This window comes from Notothenia coriiceps, unplaced genomic scaffold (genome assembly GCF_000735185.1).
Source record: "Notothenia coriiceps isolate Sejong01 unplaced genomic scaffold, NC01 NC01_scaffold00017858, whole genome shotgun sequence".
Classification (NCBI taxonomy): Eukaryota; Metazoa; Chordata; class Actinopteri; order Perciformes; family Nototheniidae; genus Notothenia; species Notothenia coriiceps.
Genome location: NW_011350559.1, coordinates 218,531 through 230,847, shown reverse-complemented (window position 1 = coordinate 230,847; position 12,317 = coordinate 218,531). Strand labels below are relative to the sequence as shown.

The 12,317-nt window shown below is 39.8% G+C and overlaps 1 protein-coding gene across 1 annotated transcript in view; it reads right to left on the bottom strand.

Moving 5' to 3' along the window:
* Nucleotides 1-521: 521 nt before the first annotated feature.
* The window catches only part of LOC104950666 (protein kinase C-binding protein NELL1-like), a 36,361-nt gene continuing 24,565 nt past the window's right edge, over nt 522-12,317 (bottom strand). The window contains exons 4-7 of the mRNA XM_010777213.1: nt 8,087-8,274; nt 2,930-3,106; nt 2,382-2,606; nt 522-637 (exon numbers count right to left, since the gene is read on the bottom strand). Coding sequence (XP_010775515.1) covers nt 587-637; nt 2,382-2,606; nt 2,930-3,106; nt 8,087-8,274 — 641 coding nt within the window. The 3' untranslated portion in view covers nt 522-586. The remainder of the gene's footprint in view (nt 638-2,381; nt 2,607-2,929; nt 3,107-8,086; nt 8,275-12,317) is intronic.

Genomic DNA, 12,317 nt, shown 5'->3' with positions numbered 1-12,317 from the left:
ATGGAGTAATGTCGGTGATAAACAGAACTAGATACAGATGAGGTATTTTTCTAGCTTTCCCAAAGTTGTGATATCCTCTTCAAACTATTTTCTGCTTCCCAGAAAACCATATCAAATGAGGGTGGATTACTTTTGTGTTACCACAATGATGAATGTTTTATGACAACTTCTACATTAACACGGACAGCCGGAACATCTCATAGTCTATTCTGTTTTGAATCCTTTCCCTTATGACAGCACTTTGATGCTCTGTTTTCAGATTGGAGACATGCTAAACACGCATTTAGTGAAATGGAAACAACACAAAGACACATACACAACACAGTGACTGTGTGAGAGCAACTATGGCCTCAGTCTCCTTCTGAGACACACACACACACACACGCTCATTCTAACTGTAGCTGTTTGTCGAGTCACGGCATAAAAGCACAGCCTTCACACCCCAGTCTTTCCAGTGCATGCTTGTATTTTCGGTGCAAACACTGGCATGCACAGGTGTGAGCGTGAGTCTGTTATATGAATCCAAAGGGAGCGTCATCAGATGGAGGTGGGGGCGTGGCAGTGAGAGGACAGGACGGGGAGAGCTTTAGTTGTTCTGAAGGCAGTCGAGATCCACCGAGCAGCAAACATTCCCATTCTGAGCGCCGCAGCATGAAAAGACAGGAAAGATAGAGGGTGTTAAATATACTGCAGAGTTTATGATATGCCGTAATGTTGCATGTCACAACACGATTCAGAGTCTGCCTGGCCATAATCATTTGAAATATTTAGACGCAATAGAGGGATCTTGAAATGAGGTCTATCATTTAGTTTGAGGGTCAGTGCACGCATTTTACCAAAGGAAAAACATTATCTTCTAGTAGTCATATCTACCCATACAGTTTCATGATTATCGGCTATGGCTATGAGATATTCTTGTGCCTCCAAGCAGGGCGACATTTAGAAAAATGAACAGTAGGGGTTTCCACTGAGATATTCCCAGTTGTCAATAACAGACCTCACTGCAGTGAAACCTTTTTTATAGGAACTTTTTTACTTAGAAATAATCACCAGATATCAATATCTTAGAAGACTCTGTCGCATTAGACTCACTGTCACACTGTCCTCATCACTTGCAGTGAGATATATTTAATATTAAAACATTTTGGAGCACATCAATCAAATATATATTTTTTTTAAATGGCACCATTGGGCAATACAAATATAAACCATATATCTTGCAAAAATAATGTTACATGTAGCTTAAAAGGCACATAATAAAGAAAGCTTCCTGCATAATCACATCATGGCAACATAGACATACAATATAAACATGAAGCAATATGTAGCTCAAATGCATTCATCAGGCATAAAGCAGAAATCTGCCGTTCCAAGATTCTTAGCTGAACTGACCCGTAAAGTCAAGGCGAATAGCTAACTGACCGGGCTAATGGAGCCTGCGCCCTCTGACTATGGGGGGCTTCAGCTTTGGCTGAAAGCGCGGCCCCCCACTGCTCAGAGGAAAATCTCTGTCTTTACTAACAGTGATGCAGCGCACTGAGAGCAGAGTGGGTGATCCCAGGCCTGAGCTCCGACTGTAGCTGTTACCACTCGCTGTGACCCCAGCGTGGTAACCTGGTTAGAACTTTTTGTTAAGCTCAAAGAATTTGACAAAAGTATAGAAAGTTTATTTATGTTACCACTATACAAAAACATCTGCCATGTGATATTAATGATGCTTTTGATTCACATATTCTATGTGCTGATTGAACTTGATGGGCAGAACTGGGGGAAAACAGATTATTTTTTAAATGTGTAGGGAGATGATCTGAGTTATAGTGGCATGTTCCTGACACATTGATTTGCAAAATAAGTCATTTTAAGACTGAATATACTTTCATCATCTGTGCAAATCAAATCAAATGTATTATCATCTTTAAAAAAGACAGACAAGCAGATGTTCTATCACACATAAACTCACTGCAGCACAGTTTCCAGCTTGAACGCATTTGTACAGTAACAATAACCTATAATGCCTATCATTATCTGTGTCATTGTAAAGGTACAGAACCATTTTATAAATGACCTAATCTGAATAACGTTTAATTAGCTGCTTTCGATTTTACTACATGTACAGTTGCCTAGGTGCAGAGTTGGAGACATTTTAGATCCGTTGAAAAAACTTTTTTCCTTAAGGGAAACTCAGCAAGAATTATTTCTAAAAATGACCAAGTAAATACATTTTAAGTTGTTGAGGAGGACCCCCTTGAAAATGAGTTATCGAGGGGTTTTTCTAATAAGGAATTTCCAACAATACAAATTGTTTTGATCTTTTAGTTGAACACTGAATTATCGACACTGATTAGACAAATAACGTCATTGTGGTTGTGGCTTTGACCTACCTTACACTCGCAGTTAGTACAGGGTGAGTTGGTCATATGCCATATGTCCCCGCTCAGGCGGACGGCGCCTGCGGGGTCCTGACACGTCTGCCGGATGTCGTACGGCAGGTTGTCTGCCAGGCAGGGGTCTGTGACGCAGCGCGGGCAACACTCGCCCTCCGCCACCGCCGTGTACTCGCACATCAACACGGGGCAGACCAGAGGCCAGCTGTCCACCTCCCCCTCCTGAGTGAGGTAGAGAAAGACAAAGGGGGCGCCAATGTTATTGTGTGTTGATTGTTTTGCTGTGACTCAGCTGATCAGGCTATTTCAGTTACAGCTCTCACACTGATTTGTTGCCACATCGCTAATTAGAGAGGTGATAATTATCAAAGCCTTCAGTGCATACATAATTAGAAGCAGTACGTGTGTTGAACAAAGCCCAGCTCTGAGCCTTGTGTTACAGATTCTTTGTTTTTTATGTCATCAGTTTATTCTAACAAACGACATTCAGGGATTCAATATGAACACACATGTTTGAGCGTGTGTATGTGTTCCTGTGAACTGACCATGCAGCGGCACTGCTGGCAGCCGTACTGCCAGGACGCTCCGCTGCGATAGAGTGTGCGTCCGCTCTGATCCAGACACTGGCTGCTGGGCCTGTTGTCACAGCCGGGACAGCAGAACAGGTCCTCCTCTGGGTCTCCACAGTCACAGGGTCTCCTTCTGCAGTACGTCTGCCCGTCCTGCGGGTCAGAGGGAGGTCACAGCATCAGGGGGGGGACACACTAAAGTCCTGATGGTAGCCTGACTCACTGCAAGTAGCTGACCTCACAGAAATAGCGCAAAAATGCAAATGTTATAGTTAGATTTAAATTTGGTGTAAATACTTGTCTTTAGCATCCTTTTTAATGAAAAATTGTTTTTTAAAAATGATTATTTTGTATTATTCTTATATATTTCCTTTTTTTTCCTACCTACTTTGCAACACATCTTTTTAGATTGTTTATGTTCGCACCACCAGATACCAAAGCAAATTCCTTGTATGTGTAAACGTACCTGGCAATAAACTTGATTCTGATTCTTTGCCTGATGTCCTTGGCTGAGAAGCATTTCTGCATCTTTGAATAGGTAAGGGATATTTACCACAGGGGTCATTGTTACCGCAGTTACATGGTGTTCGGGAAAACACCTATTACATTAATTACTTTTTAAAAATAGAAACAACACCCCATTTAGTTAATTAGCAACTTTCAGCTCACATGCTCATCAAATAAAGAACACTAATTTGTTAAATACTCAGTGTTTTATAAATACAAAGTCTAAATACAGACACTACCAATATTGGCTGAAAGTTTAGGTGTCGAAAAGGAGTGAGCAGCAATCACAACTATTTGACAATATCTGGGATATAAACCTAATGTGTATAGGCAACTTCATAGGGTCAATGAGAAGACCAAACGTCAGCTATTGTGTGTGAAGCAGTATAGAGAATCATGGATGCTGACAGACAAAAAGAAAACAGAAAGCAATACAATTGATAAGATCACAGTAAGCTCTGTTTATCTCTTGTAAAATGTCTAGAGTGGGGGGTGACACAGATGTTGTCACAAGTTTATTAACCCATGGGAACATTTCTCTACCGTTGCATCCCTGGCGGTTAACCCTGCCTTCAAGAGCTGTTGAGAAAGATCCAGCAGTGTGGTAAAAGTGAAGGGTTTAAGGATTCCCTGAAGCCCTGCATGTCTTATCAGAGCCTTTTCATCTTTGAAAAGACTATCATCCTGGAGAGAACACTGAATGCCCCATCAAACAAATCCAACACTTAGGAATATGATCACGGATCATATCTAAAACCTCTCTCAGATGCTTTTAGTGAGAGCTAGTTGAAGCAATTTTACGCTCCCAAAACCCAATTTTTGTATCAATTACTTCCCAATTGTTGAATTCTTTAGGAAAATGTGTTTTTATCACACTTGTTCAAGGTAAATGAAGAATACAAAGGGAAATAATACGTTGATAAATTGAAAGGCAAGCGTTGGACACATGAATATTATGAATAGTACGATGTTAGAGAAAATGCGTTTGTTTGTTAAGGACGTTGTGAGCATACGACTGAAAATAAATCTGACTTTTGTTCTCGTTGAATGCAGACCCAAATTTGTTGTATCTTTCGTTTACAGTGGAGGTATGCGAAAAATAATCCTTCATGAATTCAAAGTAACACAATACGGTGTGAGTATTTTATATACAACAGGGGATTTTGGTGGTGAAGTATTTCTTTGCACACTGGGTCATTTGGGCAGGTATTTCAAGGCCAGCACATCTACGAAATGTTTTAATGTTTTGGCAGCAACTCTTAAATCACAGCATTTCATCAAAGCAGTGACTAAAGCATACATGAGCTAGAAGTTTGGAGTCTGGGCCAAATTGTCTGCCAGAGCTTTTCGAGCCGCCCTGTCCCTGGCTCCGCGTCTCTACCCAGAGAACTTTATGATCCATTTTACTCACCACAGCCAGCACTGTCTGGCCTTGGTGCGACATCGTTATGGAGAAGTAAAAATGTTACATAAAATGGCTATTAGAAATGTATTGGAGCCATAAAATCATTCCATACTATTAAAAGGGCAATACAGAGCCAATGTTTTATCGATGCATATTGTCCTGCTACAGTAGCCGCTCAGTCCCAGGGCAGCCGTACTGATGGCCTTCGTCTTTAAAGTTAAGGCCCTTGACTTGCTGGGAAATTACTGCAACTTTTACCGTGCCGGCAAGACGAATGAAGGCAAACTGTTCATTTTAATGACAGGAATAAGACCAGGCGTGAATGCTAAAGCTGCACTGTTGTGCCAACCAAAGCAACATCATTGCAGTTTTAAGTGTCGGCTTTATTGACAACAACTTTATGATCACAGATGACATTCTCTTTAAAAATGTAAAATATGACATGTTTACAACAAAGTCATCACATGAGGTATTTATCGACTCGCAGGTAATTTGATTCAAGCTAAAACTTTCTTAAATAAAATGTAAGCAATTGCTCCTTGTTAAGGCACATTTTTTAATTCATAACTCAACTTGTCCTTTTATTTTCCCCTGAATAAATTGTTAGTTAAAGTTTGGGAATTTGTTTTGCCATTAAGTTTCAATCTTTAAAGGTCACCTATTACGCAAAATCCACCTTTTCACGCCTTTTATACATCAACATGTGTCCTCTCTGTGTAAAGAGATTCTGGAAGCTTCAGGAAAAAAGATTCTCTCACTTTTTGTCCTGATCCATTTATATAAAAACCTGTTTGAAAATGAGCTGATCAGATTTTGGCCACTTTATGATGTCATAACGATGTTTTGGCTTGTGTAACCATTAGTCAATATCCAACCAAGGTACCCCCCCCACCTTATCACCTGAATCTCCTCCTAGAGCACCATAGTGTTCTTTTTAACCAAATATCTCTCAGAGGGGCGTGGGGAGTGGCTCCTTATTTTCCTCTAAAGTAAGAGACAGAGAATCAGCACTTTGGAAACAGGGCTGAAACAGAGGGGATTATGGGATGCTGCAATGATCTGTTTGGTGTTTCAAGCCAAACACTTCAGAGACATGTTTTGTATACATCTGAGACCTATACTATATTGATGAAAAACTGTGTAATAGGGGACATCCCTACTGTCATTCCTCAGATGCACATGCTTGCAAATCCACAAATGTCAATTATTCCTAACAAATCAAACCTGCTTTCATGGGCAAACACCAATCCGATCGACAGTTTCTTGTGAATCACCAAATAGACTGTACTTTGTGACCCTGATTACCCCTTTCTATCTCTTTCACAAACCACAGTAGCTCAACCTCGGTTTATCTTTACACGCTGGGTCTATTTTGTCTGGAACAGCTCTTGGGTATTTACATATAATTCCCTTGTGAAAAGCAGGTAAATAAACATAACTGCATGGCAAATTATGTATATCAATAGATGAGGACTGAAATGTCATAACTCATGATAAACAAGTATGATAATCTATGTTCATATGAAATGGCATGCTGGTAAATTTCCCATTTAGTCATTGAAGCATCATCCATCATTTTATATAAAATAATCCTCTGTCTCTGTTTCCTATTAATCTCAATCACCAAGCCTCACCTTCCCAAAGACAAACCTGATCAATATCTAACTTTCGTGCTGCCACACCATGCCCTATTTAGTCGAATGTAATGACAAACAGATGGAAGCAATGAGGTGCTTTTTCACCTGGGGCTTCATTTGGTCTCAGTTGTTCAAAATATCTAATGTTATGTGTTTGTTTCAAAACCATGCCTCCAATTATTAAACCCCAATCAAGTACATTCGGTAAAGTTGGACCTGAGAAATTATTCTGATTTATAAGCAACTTGGGTCATTTGTTGGTAGTTTTGGCAGCCCCTTCTAACACTTGTGATATCTTTGTTTTCTCTATGTTAATTGCTGAGCTCTGGAAAGAATGCAACATGACAAGGAAGTCTAATGTCTAGGAAATATGGGCATTCACACGATCATACCGTTTTTGGTCAAACCTATTTGCAAGGAAAAACTAAGGAGTAGAATAAAGTGATTTTAAAATATGTCTGTTGCAAAAATCTATTACCGTAGTTCCCGGTGAACATTTGACTTCATTTGCTTACCGTAGCTCACTTCAAATCGCTTTCCTGCATTATTGCATATGAAATTACTTGCAGCCTTTCTTCTGAGTAGAGTGTCTAAGTTTATCTGGTTAACAGTTGGACTTTTTATCACCAATAACTAACCTATAAAACATTGTTGAAGTGATGTAACCTGTTTCTGATACATTACTTTGGTTGGTCTAGTGATATCATAACACCAAACCATCCATACAACAACACCAAAACAAGTGGTCCTTACCTAAAGTAACCTTCCAGTGAAGAAAACTGTTTTAGATGCAGAAAAAAGGCAAGAGAACTAGCCATGATAAAGAAAAAGAAAAGAAGAAGATTGATGGGTGCTCCATATTTCTTACCAGCCCAGTTCCCTCTTAGCTCTATTTCCCTTTATATAATCATTCATCTCTTCATTGTTTATTCATCTAACTCTTCCAGTCCCTCTTCCATTTCTAAGTCTTTGTCTTTTCATATGTCTGCTCATACAGCAGTGTTACCGCTTAAAGTCTGCAGGCTTAACATACTCATGGGTTTTTCTGAAATGATAGATGTACTCACTATAAAATAATAAAATAAGGTGAATGAATACAGTTTCTTTTCAAAATATCACAAAGTGGCAAGTAATTAACTTCAAAAGAAGAAAGAGAGAATGAATGGATCCTTTCTGTCTTTCATCTGGTCTTTGGATCATTGGTAAGTCAATGCTCTTTTGAAGCTCACATTTCGGATAGCAATTCATCAACCAAAAGATATTGAAAGTATATTGTTGTGTATTTTAATAAGTAATACCTATAAGTAAAATGCAAAACCTGTTCTGCAAAATATGTCACCAATGTTAGTGAGATCTGGTTATGGAAAAACGCTCTGAAAGTTTTATTCTCTGCATAAAAGTTAGTCTGGAACGTTCTCAAAATGGCAAATTCATCAGTATGTCAGTCTGTTTTTGTTGTCGTACACCTTGGTCGCTTGAGGGTTTGGAGTTGGAAATACAAACGGAGAAAGTACAACCTTTCTCCTTGATTGGAACAAGAGTCCAAGAGTCAGGAATGTGTGTGTTTGTGCAATTCTTCGGTACCTTGCAGGAGCATTTAGCACAGCGGTCAATGCTGGGTTTCCAATCCTCTCCGTTGCGTCTGATTCCCTCTTCCTCTGTGCAGTCGCCACCGCAGCCAGACATACACACACAGTCGTAGCCTCCCGGGAGGTTCACACACACACTGTCATTCCAGCAGGTGTGTGTCTGCAAACGGCACTCATCAATGTCTGGAAGAAAAAGAGTGGGCTTTGGTATATGCTTAACAGTCCCATTCTTCAGCTTTGAAGCAACATACAGAACAAGATAAATTTAGCTTTTCCACAATAAAAAAGAGGCAACAGATTTAACACCTGAATTTTTTACATTCATGCTTTAAATGTTCATGCAAGTCAGGACGTTGTAGTGTATTCCATTGTTTTTAGTTATCTTTCTACAAAAAGACCTCCATTGATTTGAAAATACAAAACAGGTTGTGAAATTAAACATAAAAAGGGACGGATATTGCAGCCCAATAGTTTTTTTGCAACTGATGATAAATGTATTGTGGTGTGAGCTATTTCCTTTTAAGTCTAAATTGTTGATTGCAACATTGGAGTACTTTGTATTTCTGTAGCTCAAATAGGGCCCGAAATTATTACCAAGCGCTGCGCTCAAAGTTAAAATAATTTCCACTTTGACCTTGTTTACCACAGACTTTTTGCCGTTCAACCAATAAGAGGAAAGCTGTGTGTAGCGCCTCAATCTAGCAGGGGACCTAAATATAGGAGCAAGACTAACGAGATGTTTTTGTCACATGGCAATGTATTTTAATGATTCATTATTGCATGGTTTTAAGTCTGTATGTTTTATACCTTTTTATTGTGTGATTTTACTCTGAAATGTGTTTGCCTTTTTAACTGGTTTTAACTTCCTGCTGCATGCTTTCATTTTGAAATGTTTGGATTGGCCTTGCCATGCTGATTAACAATGAGTGACCACACCTGGAGCCAATTTGCACCAACAGCCCTGCCTATAAATGGAAGGAGAAGCGTAGCAGAGGACAGACTGAGGCCGTTTCTCAATGTCGAGTAAACCTGCTGCAGAGCCACTATTTCAAGTATACTACGTCATCGAGTGGCGCCGAAGGACTGTTTAAATGCATGTTAAATGCCCAGCATTCTGCGCCACTCTATGACGTCACGTAGTATACTTGAAATAGTGACTCTGCAGCAGGTGTACTCGACATTGAGAAACGGCCTGAGACTGGGAGAAACTGAAGGAGACAGCAGAGGCACAGGCAAACAAGGGATTAAGAGAACACGGCAGTCCAAGAGAGTGTCGACGGAGCACCTTTACAGCTCTGGAAAGACTCTGGTGTTGAGAAAAGACTTTAAACATTTGAATTCTTTGTATTGTTTTAAATGCGTTTAATTGTATTTTAAAATAGCTTTAGACTATCTTTTTAATGAGATTATATTTTAGACAGCTCTGATTTTAGTTTTCTTAGTAAAGTTGTTATGTTCTCCTGAACACATTATTGAGTTAAAATCTTAAACTTAGTAGTTGGCTCCTTGATTACCCAGTTTCTCTCTCTACCTGATTTAAAAGAACCCTTTGCCCTCCTTTACATTTTCACATCTGGCGGAGAGCAAAGAGCAAAGGCCTGTGAGTGCAGCTTGAGGGTTTGAAGAAGACACACTACATTAGTATGGAAGAACCAATAAGCAAAATGCTGTAAATACACATATGACTTTCATGTATAACTTTTTCACACAATATACTAAACAAATTGCCTGTCAAATATAGATGGTTTGAATCATACTGGATTAGTTATCCCTGGCAATATATTTTTGGAGAAATGGACATTTGTCATTTAGCAGTTGCAATGCAAATGCAGCACAAGATGAAACTACAGTACCTATGCCCAGGGAAAAGGGAACTTTGTAAAGTCTGTGGTGCACATTTACCGGTACTTTTAATTACACTGTCCTCACATAATGAAGCCCTGCAGGTATCACGTTTAACATTTGTTATATTTGTATTGTGAACAAACTAATATTTTCGCCCTCGAGCCATGCCTTCAAATTAATTACATTCAGTTGTTGGTATTAGCAGAAATTACTGGTTGCGGTGGTCAGTGATAACCGCAGCTTTGCACCTCCGTTTTAGTTTCTTCAATTTGCTTAATCAGTTCCTGTAAATTACTGTGTGTAGGATTCTTCTCCGCACATACATTGCACAAATGCTGTTGTGTATGATGCACTGCAAAATAGACATGACATGACATGACATGACACTTGTTAGACGCTTTTATCCAAAGCGACTTACATACTGTGGACAATCCCCACAGGAGCAATTTGGGGTGAAGTGTCTTGCCCAGGGACACAACGACATGCTGACTGCAGTTGGACTTGAACTTACTATCCCCTGATTCGAAGTTCAGCGCACTAAGTTCAGCGCACTATCCCACTGAGCCACAGCCTCCCCAAGACTATAAGCAGTTGAGATTTGTGGATATACTGTATTGTTAAACTTTTGCTATTAATCACATTACATTGTCTGTCATGCACATGTTTAACGTCATTCAAACAAGTAATTGCATTATCATTTGACAAGAGCTAAAAGAGTTATCACTTTTCCTCTCTTCAAACTAATCGAAACAACATGAGCAGAGATGGCATCTTCTTTGCTAAAGACTGTGCCGAAAGTCTCTCCCTAACTTTCATGAAGCCATGACAATTTACTCTCTTTATCCTCACTAAATGTTAGAGGAAAAGAAGAAAGTTCATTCGACATTAGCTCTGCTCTCCCCTGCCTGCACCTGCTGCCTACAGACATCGATCACCCACCCCTCCGACACTGACAGCAGGCCACTGGTGTAGCATGAACAAAGGCCCCGAGTAGAAAACCGAAAGCTTATTTTAAAAAGGATTGGAAATTATGTTTTTTGTGTGGTTTCACTCCAAGCACACAGTGTGAGCAACACGGTCAACAAACCCATTTATTTTGTACACTGTTAAGTGAGATGGAAAACTGTTGGGACGGAAAAAGATTGATTTCCACACCTCCCTGTTTCCCTGCCGATACAGTGCATTTAGGTTTTATAGCACAACATTGCATGGTAGCAAGTAAAGAACATAAACAGACTGGGCTCAACTAGAATGTGTCTATAGCTTTACTTTGTCACTGTTGTATTTTGAGCTGTTTTAAAATATTATTTTTCAAAAACTGTCCGATTTCACGCTCTGTCTGAAATGCTGAATCTCTGGTTCAGTCTGCCAAATCCTTCCTCTCGAAAAAACTCATACTTCGGTTAACTCGCGAGAAAAATATGATACTCCTTTGCAAACGTAGTTATAAAGTGCTGAGATGTGGGGCTTAGTAGATTTAAAAGTTTGTGATTCTTACAGATATAGACCAAACCAATAGACAATAGCCTCAACCCCAAGAACAAATTCAAAAAGCTTGGTAGCTGAATTCGTAAACAACTTGTTTAAACAATGTAATGTTATGGAGGGAAAACCCAAGGCAGTAAAGACATGACTTGAACTAATGGATTCTTACATAAAACTGTTAAGAGCCTCTGGCAATGACTGCCCACACTGTAAACACCACACACCATAAACTTTAGTTTTTCTCCAGTTGAGAATGATGAGTGGTATCTGGCAGGCAGACACTCTGGGTGGACGTTAGAATTGGCCGATGCTGTGGCCACACTAGTAAGAACAATAGACAGAGCTGAATACACACACTAATTGGTTGCAATATCACATTTGCTGGATACAGACATAGAGAAAGAAAGAGGTAAACATTTCAGCCGGGAATGTATTGTGCCCAACCATTTGCATCCCCATAAGCCAGTCAGACGTGCTGCTCCTCCGCTGGTGAAGGATTAATGCTCTTCATTCTACATTCACTACATTCAGCCACAAGCTGCTGCTCGCAGATGAAGCGTACTCTTACATGTAGTGTGTGAAAGACAGTCTAACAACCAAACACAAAGCCCTTCGGAGAAACCAGCTGAGCACAGCCAAGCAAATAAAGAAAATGACACACACACCTACATGTACGGTTACACATGGGAGAACTAATCCTTATTCACACAGGCATAGATACACACCCCACAAATAAATCCCTGTGACAGATGTTGGTAATTAGAAGGCAACCGAAAGCTCAGTATTTGAGTATTTAAATCAGAGTTCTTTGGTATATCTCCAGGCAGCCCATATGGAAAGGTCATGTATATGACAGCGAGAGAGAAAATGATGCACGCACGCAGTTGTGCAGCGAG